Source organism: Oncorhynchus kisutch, linkage group LG8, assembly GCF_002021735.2.
Source record: "Oncorhynchus kisutch isolate 150728-3 linkage group LG8, Okis_V2, whole genome shotgun sequence".
Classification (NCBI taxonomy): Eukaryota; Metazoa; Chordata; class Actinopteri; order Salmoniformes; family Salmonidae; genus Oncorhynchus; species Oncorhynchus kisutch.
This window is the reverse complement of record NC_034181.2, coordinates 65,522,552-65,544,040: the sequence shown is the minus strand read 5'-3', so window position 1 is coordinate 65,544,040 and position 21,489 is coordinate 65,522,552. Positions and strand designations below refer to the sequence as shown.

The following is a 21,489-nucleotide window of genomic DNA, read 5'->3' as shown; positions in this document are numbered from 1 at the left end:
TAAGTATAGCCTCAGTAGTTGCCCCCACTCAATTACTCATACTATCCACACACCTGCTCATATCTACCCGAGCAATCACCTGCTCACTCAGCTCCTGAAACTGATCCCACTTTGCACTTCCAAACCCCCACCTTTCTTCTCCATTCACTGACACCTGATCCCACTTTGCCCTGCCAAACACCCACCGGTCTACTCCTTCCACTGACACCACTTTGCCCTTCCAAACACTCACCCGTCTACTCCATGCACTGATACCTCCTCCCCCCTCCGACCTACTGTACATAGTATGGGGTAATGATCACTCCCTACTGTCAACTCCTCCCATACCTCCCACTCAGAAGATTCCTGCCATCACACTAGATACCTGTGCCTACATCAATCCTGGTCCCTCAGCCATCATTCAGGCATACCTATCTTTCATCTCTATCAGATTTTCCATCACTTGGCAATTTCCACCCATCCAATTCCCCACACCACATTACTTCTATCCTGGCCCTCAACCCTCTCCAAGCGAGATCAACGCACGTACACAAATATTGACGTCGAATTGTACGCAATGACATCTCAGCGTATTCGAGAGGATCAGTCACAGAAGACACTGCGTAAAAGTAGTACTGCACTCAGACCACCAGGGGGATCATAGGGGTTTATTTTGTTGTGGTCTTCATTTTATATATATGTTTTTTTTATTTAACCTTTAATTTAACTAGGCAAGTCAGTTAAGAACAAATCCTTATTTAAAATGACTGCTTTCCGCAGATTTTCATTGAAGAACACAGGTCATTTACTAATTATTAACCTCTAATCACAGTATTAAAATACATGTGAATATGTGACCATATTCATCTGGTTTCTGAGCATGCAAGCATGTTTTCCCTTTTTACTTCCCTCGCTCTCCTCCTTTCCTTATGTTAAAACATGTTTCAGATGGACAACTAGGGTAAAGCCATGATGCATTTGATTGATGATTAGTTATGTTACTCTTCAAACGTAATTCAATTCACGTGCTTTCACAGTATGGTTAATTCTTTGTGTCTCTCCTGAGCAAAAACAAAAGTTGATCAATACAAAAATCTCACCAAAACCAAACATCAGAGGGTGTGGAAATTAACTTGACAAAGGAAAACGTATCATCTATCTTTATTAATATAGATACCAGCAGGTTTACATAAATATAATTGCAAGAGTATACAAATGCCCCAACAAAAGCAAAAATACATTTATATCGATTCATTTTTTCAAAGGTAATATTTCACGGTTGTTCACATGGTAGTTAAAAACACATAGGTGATATGCACTCCCCATACCTATAACCTGTCAATGCTATCAACAGGTTCACTACTATCCCCAGCAGAAAAAAACGCTCAAGGAAATAAAGCAGACTTTCACATCAAACCAAAGCCTGACAGGTTAAGGGGACACAAACAGAAGTGTGTGAACAGACTAACTGATGACAATTACAATATAAACAAAACACCCATGATAAAAAGTCTGAATGAAAAGTTTGTTTCAATTAGGTGAAATTTGTGTTGGTCTTGACTGACATAAGCCCAATCATAAAAATAAATCCCGGTGGCACACAGTATCAATACTATTTCAAAAAGCTACATAAATAATTAACAGAATTACAATATTTCGTTATAGTTTCCCCTTTGCAATGAACAATCAAGAGTGGCTAGATAGATCAAATCTATATAAAAAAGTAACAGATATACATTTATATTGAATCAAGCTGCATAGCAGTTTGAGACAAAACTTCAATTGCAACGACGTTAAACAACAAATGCAATTAACATTTTCGTGAAAATAAAATCAGATGCACAACACTATACATTTATCTGGTCACTCATCTCTGTACGGCATTTGAAGCACACAAGTCGTATGGCTTGCAAGATACTAGTTATCAAGGGCTAATAACCAGACAATAGTGTCACAGCGGTAAATAAATCAGGCAACACTGGTACAAGATAAATCTGGTCTCTACTATAAAAGTTTGTCAAGGCACAAGTATATCATCCAATGTACTGAGCAATACTTCTAAAATATATTTGCTGTACACTGTGATGTCATTAATCATTGGTTAGTCTGGGTGCAAATATGGTAAAAATATAACTTTCAAGGTGACCTCTGCATTTCTGTAGTCATTGGTTGAGTAGGAAAAGTAGTTCATTTTTAGGTCTTCAGTAAATGGAACCTTAACCGGTACAATAACGTATTGCGCCACTCAATTACAAAGACTCATGTCGTCATCAATGTAAAACATGTAGCCTCAGAACCAAATAGCCCTCCTCTTTTGTCAAAGCTCAAATTATTTGGGATATTCATTGGTTACATTTGAAAATAGGTATTTTTTTCCCCTCAATATGCTTATTGTGTATTCATAACACAAAACATTAACATGCTGCTGCCAAAATATTGTATGTATACTATATATAAAGGATGTACTTTATCATTGTAATTGGTCCAATGTTGAGTAAGGTGGCCTGATTAGCAACCTGCTCGGGTTGAGGTAACAAACACATTCTGCGTTTGGAGTTTTTTGTAAACCCTATTAACAAATATTTAATAGATGCTGTTTTACCTGTCTGTATGGCTTTATAACTGGCATAGTTGTCCAATAACTTCCTACACTTTCCTTATTCAAGAGATGAAATAAGTTGTAGATGTGACAGTACAGGTTCAATGTTTCACAAATGATATCACAAGGGTTTGACTTAAACTATCAGCTTTGGACAAACATACTGTACAATTGATCTCAACCTGGCATATGAACAGAAATCTATCTAAGGAGGAAAACAATGCACAGGAAAGTACATGTGACTCGTAGTGTACATGGTACATTTGAACTCCCTCAACCATAAAGTTGTATCCCTGTCCTCAGAAGGAGAAGATAAGCTTCACTGACAGATATGTCACACAAGAACACTGCCAATTACAGTTTCAACAGGTGGGGAAGGGCCAAATCCACATAACTAATATTAATACAATTACAGAGTTAAATCAGAACCAAACTTGTACATCAAGTCATTTGTAGGACAAAGATGATTGTGGGACACAATATCTAAGACAAAAAAATAACAAATAAATTAGATATGATTTCTGAAAATATGTATTAGAACTACACCAGTAAAAAAGATATGATAAAATATTTGTAAATCTTATAAAAAATTCACATAAATACTCATGACTATTGGAAACAAAAGTACTAGTTTTTCACAAGAGTTGAAGAAAGCCAATCACAGACAGCTCTTTTCTCTAAAGCAACTTAACGGTTCATTCTTCATGAGTAGGGTCCCTTTAAATATCTAAAAGAACACAGCTCAAGCTCTGGGATGGGGAATATGGGGCCCCACCAATCACATTACTAAAAATAGTTTAAATACTCTCCATTTTAAAAATCTTCTTGTTTTTAAAAGTGAATAAAAGGTAATGATGTTAAGAACACACACTAACAGACAACAACAATAAGAGAGAATGATGGAGGCACTCAACTAAGCTGTTCTTGTTGTCATCAGAGACCAGCCCCTTGTTCATGCGTATACTCAGATTCAGACTAAAAACAAGACACAATCTTACTGTTGGCTCCACTTCAGCCCAATACTCACATGTAAAGAATAAAAGCACAAACCAGTTTGGCAGCAGTACAGGTGTAGGGTCTTAATTTGAGCCAGTTTGCTACAGCAGAAAAATAATCCTGCAGCAAAAGGAAATGTGAATTATTCTGTGGATTATAATTAATGGACATTTTTGTAGGAGTTGATGCATTCTTCATTAGGGTAAATCAAGTCTGAAATTTCAAAGTCGAAAATAAAAACTTTAGAAACCTTTTCAAAACTCAAATACACATGCCTCCCGAGAGGCGCAGCCCTGCAGCGCTTGAGGTGTCACTACAGACCCGGGTTCGATCCCAGGCTGTGTCACAGCTGGCCATGACTGGGAATACCCATGATGCGGAGCACAATGTCCTTGTCCCATCGCGCTCTAGCGACTCCTTGTGGCGGGCCGGGCGCATGCACGCTGACTTTGGTCGCCAGCTGTACAGTGTGTCCTCCGACACATTGGTGCGGCTGGCTTCCGGGTCAAGCGAGCAGTGTGTCAAGAAGCAGTGCGGCTTGGCAGGGTCAAGTTTCGGAGGACGCATGGCTCTCGACCTTCACCTCTCCCGAGTTCGTACAGGAGTTGCAGCGATGGTACAAGACCAACTACCAATTGGATATCACGAAATTGGGGGTAAAAAGTACAAAATATATATATATATAAGAAAAACAACAAGTTTGTATTTCTTGCGGTGCAGGAAAATTCTCAGCAACAAAAGAGTGATCAAATTAAGATCCTACATCTGTATATCACGCCTGACACTAATAATCCAACTACAAACCACCATTCATGGTCAAGGCAAAACAAATAACTGCTCCAGTCACTTTCACCATTTTCTCCCTGTCAAAACATGGCTAGTCTCAAACGACAAATATGAACACACCAATCAATATGAGCCATAAAACTGGCCATTCATGAAGACGAAAAAGGAGGCTGTGACTTGAGGCCTTGACTCAGGTCCTGGGGTGGCCCACTGTAGGCAAGAGAGTTGCTGTTTTACAGTAAGACAAACATACGGAAAACTCCTCTCTGATCTATAGATAAGTCCAGTTCGTGCGTGCCAGACGTGAGCTAATACAAACATCTGCCATGGAGACATCACTACAAAACAACACATTATCTACACTTGCCATAGAATGATACAAATAACAATATACTCTTTAATTACATCAATCAGACAACCGTGCGCACTGGTATATGGTACGCATATATGGTTATGATTTATTCAAACTGTAGGCCTATTATTTAATTATGTAGACTGGAAATGAATGATTTAACAGCTGGATTATTTATTTTTTCTTGATCCACATTGACCCTAATCTAGAGCATCTGTCGTACTCCAGAGTCTAATCAGGGAAAGAAATCCATGGTGTAATACTCAAATAGTTGGAGTTATTCTCAGGAATGGGTAATGGGAAGATGGCTGCCAATAAGATAAACGGGTGTTTCATGAAAGGAGCAATAAAAAACTAAAGCCATAACTCAACACACATGCAGGAGTAATAAAGTAGTCGAGCTGTACATCCAGTAAACAGCAGGAAAGATAAATAGCTGACGAGTGAATGCATGGGCCAACTTAATGAGGAAATGGTCACAAAAGGAAAGCATCGTAAAGTGCTGAAAGAATTCATGTCAAAATATCTTACAAAGGTTTGTTTTTCACAAATTGTATATTTTCTTTTGCTATTTCCTAAAATACTTTTAATATCGTATAAAAAGGACAACAATGTGTTATAAACAATTGTGAGCCCACACTCTGGTCCTGGAGAAGACCGAATGCTGCGCTAGCTTCCACCACCATCCTTATAAAACCACACCGCAAAATGCTGCTCTGAGAACTGATGAGTTAGCCAAACATTACATAGTGCTGCTCTGAGAACTGATGAGTTAGCCAAACATTACATAGTGTCATGTTTCAATAACAGCTGGAGGCGGCTAGCTGTGAGATACATTGACCACACTGCAGTTGTGGGGTGACTACAACCTATGTCCTATTTTGAGGTCCAGGTTTAGATGCAGTGGCGGACTGGTACCCCGCTCGGCGCCACTGTGGAGCATCTACACATGAAGACTGTCCTTGGAGAAGAAGGCCGCTGAGGGTTACATGTAACTTGGAGTTTGGACAGGAGCCCACTGTTGAATTTGTTTCTGTTCTTCTGCCATCTGTAATAGGGGTCCACACTGGGGTCTTCTGCCATCTGTAATAGGGGTCCACACTGGGGTCTTCTGCCGTCTGTAATGGGGGTCCACACTGGGGTCTTCTGCCGTCTGTAATGGGGGTCCACACTGGGGGTCTACACTGGGGTCTTCTGCCGTCTGTAATGGGGGTCCACACTGGGGGTCTTCGGGGCTCCTAAAGGGAGGGGCAATTACATGTTTAAAGACATAGGAGCATGTAAACAGTAGTCAGTGATTAAAATTTGAACTTCAAAATGGTTAATCCTGCTTTCTGAGATACCATCAAAACGTTTAAATTGAACAACAAAAGTACAACCGTTTTAAACACATTGGCAAACCAAACTTTTAAAATGTTTATATAGAGATAAGCATTCACCTAAAACCTATAGCAGGCCTAGTAGGAGCGAGTGAGGTTGTTGCCCTGCTCCTGCAGGCTAACAAGCAGGTCATCTATCTTCTCCATGTTCTGAGAGGCGGTCATGCTGTTCTGCATGCTCCCTGACTCAGACATGGACTGGTTGAGCAGCGACTGGATCTGGGCCTCGCTCTCTCTCTGGTTCTGACCAGACTGACTGATGGCAATGATCTGATCAGACAGAGTGGTTCCAGGAGAGGTTATCAGCTGGCCACACTCTGTATGGGGAAGAAAGGGGTAGTCACTGACTACATGCCACATGAAATGTTAAATGTTATCGAAAACCAAACAATGGCATACTGTTTTCTGGAGCATATTAAAAAAGCTGACATTTGATAAAAGAACAGAAATCTTAATCATGAATCCTTACCATTCTGAATCCCAAAGAGGAAGAGGCCTGGCTGCTGGGCCTCGCTGGGCTGGTTGAGGGTCCCACTGACTGCTGTCTGGAACAGAGACCCTGGCTGCTGCACAGGGGAGGAGGTGGTGGTCTGCAGGCCTGCCACCCCATTCTGGGTGCTGAAGATGCCCGTCTGCGGGAGCTCCTGGGCAGCCATGCAACCCTGCAGGGCAGCCATGTTGGATTGGGGCATAAAGAGGGAGACGGGCTGCTCTGGGCCGTTGTTGGAGCTGGTGATCAGTTGCATGGGCTGCTGCTCTTGGAACAGGCCCTGCTGGCGAGGCTCTGAGGGGTTCCCCACCACCTGGCTCTGGTCCTGGAAGGCCATGGGCTCTGAGGATTCCTGCTGGCTAACTGTCACCATGCTGGCCTGAGAGAACAGCATGGAGGGGTTTTGGGGCTCCTGAGAGTTCAGGCTGCTGCTACTCATGGGGGGCATCTGGCCCTGGCTGCTGAACAGCAGACTGGGGGCCTGCTCTGGAGTGGAGAGGGGGTTGCTGCAAAACAGTAGGCTGGCCTGCTGCTGCTGGGTCTGAGAGAGAGTGTTTGCAGGTGGATGAGGGGAGATGTTCTGAAACATGGAGTTCTGCTGAGGTGGCTGAGGCTGGGGCTGAGGCTGGGATGGCTGCTGCTGCTCCATGGGGGTTCCCTGCTGGATGGGGGAAAGCTGGGTCTGAGCCTGGAACACTGACTGAGGCTCAGTGGCAGAGGTCTGCAGGGCACTGAGGAAGGCCAGCTGCTGGCTACCGCTAGCGGAGAGCTGCCCGGGCAGGGTACTCTGGGGGAGGAACAGGTTGGCGGGAGAGGGGGGCTGCTCTGGGGAGAGGCTGGTCCTACTCAACACTGTCAGGGTGTTCTGGAAGAGGGTTGCCTGGACCTGCTCCTGGGTGGGAGAGGCCTTCTGAGTGTGGAACAGCGCGCCCTGTGGGTCCTGTGCCTCAGCCAGGGGGCTGGGGTTATGAAAGAGGGGTGGAGAGGGATGAGAAGGGGTCTGATGGAGGAAGTTGGTCTGAATGGAGAGGATCTCATTGGCTTGCTGAAAGAGCGCTGCTTGCTGCTGCTGTTTCTGTTGTTGTTGTTGTTGCTGCTGCTGTTGTTGGGCCTGCTGAAAGAGGGAACCATGGTTCTGCACCATGCCCTGCTGGGAACCCTGCTGTTCAGTGTTCTCACCTCGAGAACCACCCTGGAATATGCCACATTGCATGGGCATCTGTGACTGAAACAGCTGCTGCTGCAGGTTCTCCAACACTTGCTGTTGCTGCTGCTGGTGTTGAATTTGTTGCTGTTGAATTTGTTGCTGTTGAATTTGCTGTTGTTGCTGAATTTGTTGATGTTGAATCTGTTGTTGCTGTAGTTGCTGTTGCTGAATTTGTTGCTGCTGTTGTTGCTGAATTTGTTGCTGCTGTTGTTGCTGCTGTTGTTGCTGAATTTGTTGCTGCTGTTGTTGCTGAATTTGTTGCTGCTGAATCTGTTGCTGTTGTCGCTGTTGCTGCTGGCTGCAGTACCCTTTGGCCTGCAGTTGTCTCACTGCTTGTTCCAGTTGGGCCACCTCGTCTGGGGGGAATATGGGCAGCTGGTGCTGCTGGGGGGCAGGTTGAGGGGCCTCCACTTGTTGACTGAGCCTCCCTACCGCCCCAGCGTTGTTGCCGGCCCTGTCCTGCCCCAGCCCCTCTCTGGGCTCCAGGAGGAACTGCTGAGGCCCAGGTTGGAGTAGAGAATCTGCAGGCACGGGGAAGGAGTTGGTGGGAGCGATGTCCTGCTTCTGTATGGTGCTCAGGGCCTCTGCACTGTTGAAGACTGCTGTTTGGGATTCGGCAGGGTCCTTGGCAGGCCGCGGCAAGGAGTTGGAGAACGGGCTGTTGTTGGGGGGAAGGTTGGAACTCATGTCCAGCGTCTGCTGGACCGAACACATGACATCGGGGGTTCGCTGAGAATACAAAAAACAGATGACACCTGCTAGTTTTTTATATATATTGGGAGAAAGATCAATATGGTTCATATGGATATGATTCTACCATTTAATGAGGCATTATCACAGCCAAGGCTGGGAATGCATTTATAGAGCTTTAACCTTGAAAATGCCAGCAGAAGGGAGGTTGCTGGAGACCTCCATTGGAGTGACCTCTTCTCTCTTCACAAGAGGCAACATTGGGGGCATCAAGGCACCATCAATTACTGTAGGTGCGTGAATGACAATGTTAAAATGTTGTCATACTGAAAGCCAAGATACAGGAGTACATTGACCCCCCCTCCCCACACACACACACACCTATGCATTACAAACAAGAACACATGATACAGCATATACAGCATGGTAGAGATACTATACCTTTCATCTGTTGATCAAAGGGGCAGGGCTTGCCTGGAGATGGAACTTCTTTCTTCACAGATATGTCCACTGAGACGTACACAGATAAGTAAGTTGAGTTATGGACATGCAAATCAGATGAACTTATTCTTCATACCCAGTCTCATTCTCCATCGTCTGCATGTCAGGTTTTCATATAAAAATGTTGTATATGAAATGTTACTGTGTAGAGTGAAAAACAATAAGGAATAGATCTGTATGACTTGACTGTTTTGTATAGGGCGCTGCCCTATTGGGCAGTATGGGGCGGTATCATGTTTAGTACATACTGTATTCAGAAGGGTATTTTTTTTTTTTAGATGGATCATCTACACTTCCATGTTTTGTTTCATTGTTTTAGTTCCTTTCTCTGTCACTTCCTGCTCGCTCATTGATAGTTCGTGCCACTGTGCCCAAAGGACGTTTTAACGACTGGAAGTGATGTGAGAGAAAAAGGAGGAGACAAATACCCCCCTGTTCTCGAGTGGACATGGCTTCCTGTACCAAGGACTGAAATGGTAAATTTAGAGCAGGCTAGAGGATATATCCACCTAATCCAGTAGTGGTGGTTGGGTAATGTTTGTAATTTACACTGGCTGAAGACATGCTCTGAGGAAATGTTGTTTTGGTCTTAATGTGGCGCAGGAGGTGTAAAAAAATAAGATTTGTTCATGGACTTATCACAGACCTGGTTCTGGAGTGTATGTAAAAGGCTGCACGTCGTGGGATCGGCCAGCATTGGTCACCACGTAGATCCCCACACACACCGCAGACACGATGGCTGGGTTCTGGTATGGAGGAACCTTCACAATCAAGTGATTCTGAGGGGAAACGCATAACAGACAAATCCACTTAGCAAACAAAAATGTACAGTAGCCCCAGTCTTATAATTACATACATCAAGTCATGTGATACACGTGTCAACATCCCGTCTAAAACATGTGCAATTGCAAAATTACTTTGATTAAATTATCAAGCGATGTCAGCACAATGTAGAGTTGAAAGAGAGACATAGCCACAACGGACATAATCCTGGCACAGACGATGAACTGGAGACTCCGTACGTCACTAACTAGTTCAAACACGCATCTCCTTTCTAACGTTGCTGACTAGTAAAAGGTGTGGCGGTGATTTACATAGTTTGCCTGGTTACAAATTGTGAATAACATGTGAAAGACATCTAAACACCCCAGGGCTCAGACAACTGATTGAGGCTTAGCTAACGAAGCTCTGACCCTCTGGCTCCCAAGGGCAAAAGTTTATGCAGGACTGTTGAGACACACTTACCACCGTGGCTCACCGTAATTAGGTGACAAAACAATGAGGCCATTCACCTCCCTGCGTGATTAGCAATTTAAGATGATTACATCTGAACCTACAAATCCCAAATGGCCGTCGTTATCTAATCACCCCGTTAAATCATTAGCATGAATCATTCTAGGACCACAATAAGCAGAGAATAAGCTTATTTACCTGGTGAAACAGCTCCATGTCAATTTCAGCCTCTGCCTTCCAAGACTTCTCATCTTAGGGGGAAAACAATGAACGGTTTCATTAGTATGGTAGGTCAAAGAATAAATATAAATGTTATTCATTATTCATATACTGTAAGGACATGGATTTCAGACAATAATAGGTTGTGTAGGCCTGCCTACCTGACACATTTTCCTGGAATATGACCTTGGTGTCCTTGAGGAAGTTCTTCCCAATGATGAAGACCTCCTCATCCCCCCTCGCCGAGCAACTATGGAGGGACTTCTTCAGAATCTCAGGCACCCCTGCAGGCTGGGCTGTAGACAGGACACCAACAGACCGTCAGGCTCGGAGTTCTGCTTGACCTAGCTTCTTTAACTAATATTCTGTTACGAGTACAGAACTGCTGGCCTTGTCAGAGGAACCAGGGGAAGCCAACAGAAAAGCTTAAACCAATTGCTCAAGAGTGCCTTGTGATTTTTTGGAAGGCACACGTGTAATCTTGTGAAATAGTAATTGTGCTTAATTGCTTTGCCAGGAAAAATGTGAGCTGAGCTGAGCTGGCGTTGAAAAAAATGGGGTGCATGTGATTGTTATTTTACAGTATATGATCCTTAACCAGACAGTAAAATGACTGGAATATAGGTAAACTTGACACGGTCTTTGCAGTCCCCCTTTCTCACAGGCAAATAGAAATGCCCAAGTTTCTATAAACAACAAGCTGACTCCTCCCACTCCTCCTCCCTCCCCAGTTTTCACAGGCCTTCCTCACTCTCACCACCCCACTCCACTCCACAGCACAACACACACAGACAGACAGACGCCACTGGAGATTTAGATTTGATATTTTCTGGCCAGATTTTCGCTTGGACGGATTGCACTGTGGCATTGTAAACAATAGAAGTCCACACCTCTTTCTTCCCCCTTTCTTTCTCTCCCTCGTTTTTTTGGAGTTCTGCTTCTAAAACCACCAACAAATAGAATTTCTTATACCCCAGAGCAGTCTTTCCTGTTTTTGCCACTCACAGCCACACCCTATGCCCACAACGGGAGGAACACGTGAAGCTGAAGAGAGTCTATATACATGGTCTTTGAAAATGTACTTGAATTAGAAAATGATCTGCTAAGCATACATAACACATTAGAAATGGAACTTCTAGACTGAATCAACTCTTCAAAGTGTCCAAGTCTTCAGCTTGAAACTTAAAAACGAGATGAAAACAATAAAACAAACCTATATTACAAATGCTCATAAGGCTATCCAGTCGAATTTTGACAGTAACGGCTCCCAATGGAGACTTCATTATTGACATCCTTGTCCTGCCCCAAGCTCCTCTTCAGTTTCCTCCTGTCCACCAACCCCCTGAATGAACTTATTATCCCTCCCCCTAATCCCCTGGTGACGTGCGTCACCTCTCAGCTCAACAGAGTTCCTGAGAGAACTCCGGTGAGCAAATGCTACGAATAACCTAATGCCACTCACTGCACAGGATGGGGGACGACGGTGTCTGTAACGTGAGCACCGAGCCGTCCGGCCTGGGGATGTTGACCCGAAACACCAGCCTGGCACGCGTGCTCTTCTTTTTGGAGCCGGCCACCCCGATACGAGCTTCCACATCAGCGTTACGCAGCTTTAGGATCCCCACGCAGTCCACCCTGCAGAGACACACACACATCACAGCTATTAGACTGGAAGGCAGGCCTGCTGACCAAGGCCCCAGCGGCTGCAACAGCCCCCAACACACTCCCATTGGAGGATGACTAAGAGGAGCAGTCTCCAGTATGTGTGATTTTACAGAATTGCAACAGCTATGGCAATAAGCAGATACATACGCCAGGGTCATATTATTGCTGGGGTCCAGGGACACTTCAATGACAGTGGTGCCCTCGATGTCCACCTCCTTGCAGGCTGTGGTGTTGCGCCCAGTCACCCTGCAGGCCTGGTAGAACCCATGTGGCTTTACACGCCCTGTGTCATTACCCACAAACACCTGCAGCACCACTGCCTCATTCACACCCTCCAGCTGAGAACAAGAAGGAAACAAAGAAAAGTCAGATCATAAAATAACACAGCTGCGCCAAAGTCAACTCTACCCATTTTTGTAAGTCACTAGAGAATTGAGTGTTCAATGTATTGTGCAAGTGATAGTTTTCACAAGAGCAAAAAGGGTGCAGGTGAAATAACGTACGGAAGTGAATAAATGAAAGACAGTGCCAGCTTTCTGCTTAGCAAGATGATAATTCCATGACAACACAACTGTCCCTGCACAACTGCCTGTTTTGCTGTCTACTTTGAGAGCAAAATCATCTGAAATATGCAATACATTGTGAATAGCATTGTTGATACAGAGATATGACAAAGAAATGCAAATAAAGTCACGATTTGCTGTTGTAATCACTTCCAAGAGAATAATGATAGTTACCTCTTTTTCTCGGTGGACAGGAAAATCTGTTGTTTTTATGTAGGTTATATAATATATTGCATTTAGCAGGCACATTTATCCAAAGCGATTTAGTCATTCATTTCTGGGAATGCAACCCACTATCCTGGCATTGCAAGCGCCATGCTCTACCACCTGAGTGCTGCCTTCCAATGTGCGTTGGAACATCTAGCTAGAAAACCTTATTTCATAAAAACAAAATACTGTGGGGTCGATACATTGCATCACTTCTTACACAAGTTTCTACATAGTGATTTGGTGACTGTCACAGGCTGACTTAAGCATGTTAACCCAATCTAGAGGTGTTCTGTAACAATGAGTATGAAGGGATAAAGGGGTAGAGTCAAAACAGTGATCCGTGTATGGGGCACTGACCGTCCACAAATAGCCCTAGAGGCCACAGCCTGGTCCTGGTGCTGGTTTAAGGCGTACCTTTAGGGTAGGGAAGCCCTGCTGAGTGCGGTCCTTCACTGACCCCCTGCTGCCCTCAGTCAGGTAGCGGGCTCTGTGCTGGGTCTCAGGCTGGACCAGGATCTTCAGCTCCTTGCACTCACTCTTCTGAGGGAATTGGCTCGCTAGGGTCCCACCTTTCTGATGGGTTGTTTGGGAGCCATCTGCCGAACTGCAAGACAGGCTGGTTAGGTACTGTGTAAGCCCAACAACTCCTAAACAACCTACATTGAAACATGCAACACTAACATTGACTACAATACGCTTGCTTATATTTGATGCAGGGGATTGTTTCCTTTCACTCATTCACAGCACTGCTAACCCTAACTGCTAACCCTAACTGTGTCCTTGTAATCAATGGGGACTGAGGGCCGCACAACCTGGCGTTGGGTGACAGTGGCAGCAACCCTGACCCCCCCACGCCTCCTCTCCGCTCCACCTTGTGTTCGTTTATGTAAGGGGAGGGAAGATCAGCTCCACTGTTGGCACCAAGCTTCCTCTCAGTGGAAGATAACTTGACAGGACTTGGAGACCATCCACTTACTATCAAAGTTCCAGCCAAGCTGTGAACCCACCAGTAAATATCTGTGTGTGTGTGTGTGTGTGTGTGTGTGTGTGTGTGTGTGTGAGTGAGTGAGTGAATCAGTCAGTATGTGTGTATGGTGGAGCATAGGGGGTATTTGGAACTAGAGAGCAGCAGGGGACGAGTGAGGGATCCCCAAATAGCTGCCATGGTTTCCCAGTGACACTAGTGAGCAATGCAGAGTTTGGAGGCCCACTACTAAGCAGGGTCCATCAGAACCTCTTAGGGGATTCAGATTTATCAGTATATTTAATCTGCTCTGCTTTCTCAGCGCTTTTTAAAAGAGGCTCAGTGTGATTCACCATGGCTGACCATTGTTTGTGCGGTGGTATCCTGCCCCTCCCTAGCCTCTGATCTGCCAGCTCTTCTTCAAGCACAGACAAATGTTCAGCCAGTGGTTTGGTACGATTTCCGCTTGTGGTATAGTGGTTTTACACCTCTTAACAATGGGAATAAGTATGGAGCAAATTTAGATAAACCTCTTCAAAATCAGGTAAGATAAAGAATGAACAGTTCTGTTGAGATGTCCATTCAATAGTAGTTGTAAATGGCCGCTGCTAATTTCAAGTCTATCAGTGTTTTTCAATTAATTAATCACTTTCTCTGACATTTAACTTTTCTTAATGTATTTCCATTCTGTGCTCCAGACAAGATTCAAACTGAGAACTGAAACTTAACCACAAAGTCCATAGAGCCATCTCAAAGATGTAAAAGAACAGGAATGTTACCTCTGCAGACTAAAATGAAGTAAATGGTAGGCTAGATAGATGGGCTAATTTCACTGTAAAAGAGATCCAGGGGCACCAACCTTCCTTTGGTACAGGCCTTGCTGTCTGAGCCCAGCTGTGAGAGCACAAAGTGAGGCCCTTTGGCACTGTCTGCATCAAACACGTCCATGCTGGCCTCCTCGGCCGAGGCAGGCTTGGGCCCGGGTCGTTGGCGGGGGGTGCGCTTGCGGGACTTCCGGGGCACCTCTGTGTTGTCGTTGTAGGAGCTGGAGCTGACGATGCTGAAGTTGGAGGCGGAGTCATCCATCCAGATGCTGTTGCTCTGCTCGGAGTCCTGGAGCTGATCCTCCTGGCAGGACATGCGGCTGTCGTCAAACAGGTCCTCGGGCGGAGGTGAGATGTTCAGCACCGTCCGCCGCTTGGAGGGGGTCATCTGGTGGTGCTGCTGGGCCTCCTGGGATGCCCCCCCTCTTCCTCCTCCACCTAGGGATCCTGCCCCTCCTCCTTTCTCGCCGCCAGCCCTGCCGCCACCAGCACTCCCACTGTTGCCAGTCCCGCCCTCGGCTCCAAGCATCTCGGCCACCGCTCTGCTACTTACACCTTCGTCTGGAGCGGCGATGCCAGTATGAGCAGAGGTGTGGTCGGTGGCTGAAGTACTGGAGTGCATGGTGGAGCTGGAAGAGGTGGGAAAAGCACTGCGAGGGCCTCCCATGGTCATAGAAGAGGAGACGGTGGTGGCATCTACAGTGTATACAATTGGACAGTAAATAAAGGCATCCCAACCAGCATTGGCTAGCAGTCCCATTCAAGCAGCGAAATTTGTGCATGATTGTTTTCTCGTTTTTTTTGCTTTCTTTGATCATCCAATTATAATTTTCACTTTTCTTTTATTGCATCATGATGAGTGAGTGTGTGTAGGTGAGTATGTGTGTACACGTGTTCTGACAAAAAAAAATATAATAAAGTGCGAAAGAGTCCTATTACAGGACATGATGTAAATTAAAAGTCATGAATCTACTGACATGTATATCTAATTATCTGAAATGGATACTTTGAGAGTTTCTAATTCAATCTGCAAAAAAAAAAATTGTTCCCCAGAACGTGCAGTAATCCAATTCTCTCGCCATCTTTCAGTGACACTGGGACTTGATTTTGAATAGCATTTGCCATAAACAGAAATTAACTGGGAAATCTACATGTAGAGGGATGTGAAAATGAAAATGAAGATTATCTGGTGTGTAAGATGATGCGTGCCAAATGGAGCTTTTTCTCATACAGGTTCAAACAATTTAGTTGGGACTGAGCGTAGCCACAGAGACAAGATAAACAAGCTTCTGACCTATGAAGCAGAGAACTGCAGACCATTTTATATGCAGACACTCCCTGCTTCAGAGGGAACTTCCTGGAATAAAAACGAGACAGCGAATGAGCAATAAGAGCTGAACATTCAAATGTAATTTAAAAATAAAAAATAAACTACGTTGAACAAAACGTATTTGTGAAAATGGAACAGTCATTCAAGGGTCTCGTTCTATTCCTGATAGTCCTCCTAAAACACCGTAGGAAACCTTAGCGAGGGTTGAAAATGGCAGCAAATGTTAAATACATTTCAAAAGCATTCCTAGTTATCAGGTCCTCAATGCAGGGTACAGTAGAGTGCAGCTTCAAGCAAGTGAAATGGCAGATACTGCATGGTAGATTGTAGTCTTCCACTTTTGTGAAAACAAACTGGATTGTTTGGCTAGTGTAGGGCTTGTCCCTGGCATAAAAGGGCAACAAGAACATGGAGTTGGAGAAAGCTCATGACACCCCCATGGTAAGAAATCCAAAGCATTACAAACACGCAATACTTGACAGTATACTAGAGATGATATGATGGGAGAAATGGAAGCCTTGGTGGCCTAAGGGCTTAGGGCTTAAGGTCTGAGCATGGAGGTGAAATCCTGAAGACTGTTGCAGGAGAAGGGAGAGGAGTGAGAGGACAGGCAGACAAGCTATCCTCATTTGTAAAACCTTTATCGATACTGTGAATTCAACATGTTAATAAAAACAAATAAAAAATAAAAAGCGGTGCAACTAGGTTACACTTCATTCAAAAAAGGTAACTACAGTGCTTATGACTGAAAAATAAGATAGCTTTTTGTTGGTAATTGGAAGAATTCCAGATATCTATGACTCATTACAAGCCAATGTGGTGCATTGTCTATGAAGAAATTCCAGTCACTTTACATTCCACCCACAAACTCACTAACTTTGCCCATTCCAAATGCACTAATATGTAGGAACCATGCCACAATATGGAGCACAATTTAGCTTTTATAGGTTTTTATTTTTCTCTAATTAATTTTAGTGGCTAAACTGATTGTACTTATTGTAGAGTTGCCATGATAAACAGAAGAAATGTATAAAGCCATACATCCATTTATGCTCTGATGAACAAGAATGCTTTCAAAACATACAGCACATTGCTTCTGTTTGCAGAAATCCATACAATCTAGCGAACAGACAAACAACTTCCACCTGATTGCAGATGGTTGGGAGCAGCTATTTTATCCAATAGATTATATTTTTTTATTCAAGAGACAGGAATCATTTTAGTTAGATTGGGATCCAGCAAGACAGCAATTTGTTCCCCATGGCAGCAAGACAGCAATTTGTTCCCCATGGCAGCTGTAAGCTTCCTCCCACAACCACATGCAGATCCTAGGTTGCAAAATAACTAGTTCCATTTTCACAATCATGTCATTTCAAATGAAAATCTGTTTAAAAACAAGAATAAACTGAACAGAACAGAGGTTTTGAAATGCTGATGGATTAGTTCATTATAAAATTATGTCAAGTAGAAAATCTAAATATGAAGCTTTCCTTTGAAACACATTTCATGATGTGGTGCTGTTCATGCAGATTTTAGGAAGCGTAACAAACATGAAACATACAGGCCCTGCTAAGATTGGAACCACAGTGAATGATTTGCAGCCACTTTGAGCGCCCCCTCACCACACTTAAAAACACTCACAGAAACTGGAGAAACAAAGGCCTCAAAGAAACCCAGTCCAGTAAACCCCTCCAGCTTTGTAAAGGTTCACAGCTCTTACTCTGCTCCCTCCTGACTTATTTATATGGCCTAAAAGCTTTCTGTAGACTACTGTACATTGGCAAATATGCCTGAGTAAATGGTCCCATCCGTGAGTTGTGTACACATTTCAAACAACTGCCCTTTTATGTCCTGCTGTCTGTCCAGAGGAGGGAGGAAATGTATTTTTTTCTCATCTAAAAATGAGTTGCCCTGCTTTGAGTGTAATGAAACTAAAGACAACCGTGTAATAAACAGCAGGACAGCAAACGCTGCGGGAGAGAATGAAATCCCTCTGTTATTGGCCTGTGCTGTGGAGCAGTAGAACTGTTGGATAGAATCTCCCTCTCTGTCTCTCCCTCTACCACACCCCCATTAGCCTTCTAGTTTAAACAAGCAAGGCTGGCTGATTGTTTGTTTAAAATGTAGCCAGGTCTTAAAGAAGAGAAAACCCAGAGACACCTACAGGGAGGACGGAGGAGAGCACTGCTGCATCTCTTTATCCAGGGTATAAATCATTTAAAATCAGGAAGTCTGATTTATCACAGGAGAAAGGCACCTGGCCACAGGAAGAGGCATTTATCACAGACACCTTTTAACCCGTTGTTGTTTAGCCTCTTTAAAGCCTAATGTGTCTTTGGTCATCATCACGTCAAGTTAAGTCTATTTCTGGACTAAAAAGCACTTTCATTGGAGATTCTTTGTAATCCAGGAGTAGGCTTAATCTCGGTCCAGGAAACTGGCCCTCATTAAGCATTGCCTGGTTTTAAACCTTTTGATCTTGACAAACTATTATACCTGCAAACAGCACAGTACATCTGATAACCTTGAAATGCTGAGCCACAGGTGCTAATGAAGACATCCTGTTCAATAGGAGCCCATCCATTCTAAAAGAAAAAGACAGCTGGCCAATAGGACAGCTATTACCACCAAAATGGCTGACTCGGGATTCATTTCTTGTTTGAATTTTGAGTCATCACCTGCTCCGTTTGTGCATAATACCCTGGTTAACGAAATGCATTGCAATTCAATATTCAAAGGGAGATGGAGGACAAAGGGTTGAAGGCTTCATGTATAATTACTCTGAGGAGGTTTGGTACAGAGACATCCAGAGGAACAAAGTACAGATAGGTTGAAGCTAGAGAACTTCATACATAAAATGGTGTATATTATGAACATATTCCACATATTCCACATTTTGTTGTGTTACAGCCTGAATTTAAAATCGCTTACCTGAGATTTGTCACTGACCTACACATGATACCCCATAAGGTCAAAGTGGAATGATTTATAAAAAAATAAAATAAAATCCCTTGAGTCGTTTTTTATTCAACCTCTTTGTTATGGCAAGCCTAAATAACTTCAAAAGTAAAAATGTGCTTAACAAGTCACATAATAAGTTGCATGGACTCACTCTGTGTGCAATAATAGTGTTTAACATGATTTTTGAATATGTACCCCACATATACAATTATCTGTAAGGTCACTCAGTCGAGCAGTGAATTTCAAACACAGACCAAACAAAGACCAGGAAGGTTTTCCAATGCTCGCAAAGAAGGGAAAAAATAATTTTAAAAAGCAGACATTGAATATCCCTTTGAGCATGGTGAAGTTATTAATTACACTTTGGATGGTGTTTCAATACACTCAGTCACCAAAGTTACAGGTGCCCTTCCTAACTCAGTTGTCAGAGAGTAAGGAAACTGCTAAGGGATTTCACCATGAGGCCAATGGTGACATTTAAACAGTTAAAGAGTTTAATGGCTGTGATAGGCAAAACCTGAGGATGATCAACAACATTGTAGTTCCGCCACAATTAGGGTTGCAAAGGGTCAGGTGAATTGATTTTATATGACATAAATAATTTTTTGTTAACTAGTAAATAGTAGCCTACAGAAAATTGTGTTTAAATAATTTTTAACTTGTTAATTTCTGCTAGTTAGTTTTTGCTACCATGTGGGTTTTAGCTTGCTTGAGCCTGCTAACTGAGTGTTAATTCACCTGTTTCCATACATGTTTCATTTTAAAACATTTATCTTACAAAGGAGTTGATTAATCTAACTGCTTAACTATTTATTTGTACATGGAATTGTAGTTAGTTTTTTTTACTCCTTTTTTTCTAATCTTTACAGGGAAATGCCACGGGCACTATCTGATGTGTGGAGACATTTCACTGCAGCTAATGTAGAAGGAAAAACTGTGCAAATGTGCAAATACTGAGTGAAATCATACTGAGTATTACTGAGTACCACTCTCCATATTTTAGCATAGTGGTGACTTCATCATGTTATGGGTATGCTTGTAATCAAGGACTGTGGGGGGGGGGGGGGGGGGGGGGGTTCAGGATAAAAAAAATATAATGGAAAGGAGCTAAGCATAGGCAAAATCCTAAAGGAACACCTGGTTCAGTCTGCTTTCCATCAGACACTGGGAGATTCATTCACATTTCAGCAAGACAATAGCCTAAAACACAAAGCCAAATCTACACTGGAGTTCCTGTTTGGCCCTGTCCGGGGGTGTCCTCGGATGGGTCCACAGAGTCTCCTGACCCCTCCTGTCTCAGCCTCCAGTATTTATGCTGCAGTAGTTTATGTGTCAGGGGGCTAGGGTCAGTTTGTTATATCTGGAGTACTTCTCCTGTCCTATTCGGTGTCCTATGTGAATCTAAGTGTGCGTTCTCTAATTCTCTCCTTCTCTCTCTCGGAGGACCTGAGCCCTAGGACCATGCCCCAGGACTACCTGACATGATGACTCCTTGCTGTCCCCAGTCCATCTGACTGTGCTGCTGCTCCAGTTTCAACTGTTCTGACTTATTATTATACGACCATGCTGGTCATTTATGAACATTTGAACATCTTGGCCTTGTTCTGTTATAATCTCCACCCGGCACAGCCAGAAGAGGACTGGCCACCCCACATAGCCTGGTTCCTCTAGGTTTCTTCCTAGGTTTTGGCCTTTCTAGGGAGTTTTTCCTAGCCACCGTGCTTCTACACCTGCATTGCTTGCTGTTTGGGGTTTTAGGCTGGGTTTCTGTACAGCACTTTGAGATATCAGCTGATGTACGAAGGGCTATATAAATACATTTGATTTGATTTGCTTAACAAGAACACAGTGAATGTTCCCAAGTGGCAGAGTTTTTACTTAAATCTACTTGAAAATCTATGGCAAGACCTGAAAATAAGTTGTCTTGCAATGATCAACAACCAATTTGACAGTGCTTTAAAAAAATAAGATATAAAATAATTTATAATAATAAAACATGTGTCAAATGTTGCACAATTCAGGTGTTGAACGTTCTTAGAGACTTACCCAGAAAGACTCACAGCTTTAATCGCTGCCAAAGGTGTTTCTAGAAAGTTTTGACTCAGAGGTGTGAATACCTATGTAAATGTAATATTTCTGTATTTCATTTTCAAAACATTTTCTAAAATGTTTAAATACATGTTTTCATTCTGTCAATATGTGGTATTGTGTGTAGATGGTTGAGAGAAAAACATTTTTTTATACACTTTGAACTCAGGCTTTAACACAACAAAATGTGTAATAAGTCAATGTGTATGAATACTTTCTGGAGGCACTGAAACTATTTGGTTTGGCCATAAAATAGTAGTACCGGTAGTATCATTCAATATATGTAGGCTATTCTTTCCACAAACCCTACCAATTTCCACTTCACAAAAAATGCTGAAAGTGGCTGCAAATCACCATGCTCTTAAAACCAATGTGATTATTGCACAGCCCCAGCAGATGGAGGCAATAATACTCAAGGTGTATTACAGCGTAGACTTAATACATTTTCAAATA

At 43.3% G+C, this 21,489-nt stretch overlaps 1 protein-coding gene across 8 annotated transcripts in view; it reads right to left on the bottom strand.

Annotated features, from left to right (window-relative positions):
* Positions 1-1,124: 1,124 nt before the first annotated feature.
* nfat5b (nuclear factor of activated T cells 5b) overlaps positions 1,125-21,489 on the bottom strand; it is a 63,370-nt gene continuing 43,005 nt past the window's right edge. For 3 of the 8 annotated variants that reach the window (XM_031830890.1, XM_031830893.1, XM_031830897.1), the window contains 12 exons: positions 14,693-15,353; positions 13,284-13,473; positions 12,244-12,434; positions 11,894-12,066; positions 10,593-10,727; positions 10,411-10,463; positions 9,626-9,758; positions 8,920-8,988; positions 8,662-8,765; positions 6,561-8,517; positions 6,152-6,408; positions 1,125-5,950 (listed from right to left, as the gene is read on the bottom strand). In XM_031830890.1, the coding sequence (XP_031686750.1) occupies positions 6,170-6,408; positions 6,561-8,517; positions 8,662-8,765; positions 8,920-8,988; positions 9,626-9,758; positions 10,411-10,463; positions 10,593-10,727; positions 11,894-12,066; positions 12,244-12,434; positions 13,284-13,473; positions 14,693-15,353 (3,905 nt within the window). In that variant the 3' untranslated portion in view covers positions 1,125-5,950; positions 6,152-6,169. Of the gene's footprint in view, positions 5,951-6,151; positions 6,409-6,560; positions 8,518-8,661; positions 8,766-8,919; positions 8,989-9,625; positions 9,759-10,410; positions 10,464-10,592; positions 10,728-11,893; positions 12,067-12,243; positions 12,435-13,283; positions 13,474-14,692; positions 20,407-21,489 lie in introns of those variants that run through there. The other 5 variants (XM_031830894.1, XM_031830895.1, XM_031830891.1 and 2 more) reach the window with 3 other exon arrangements.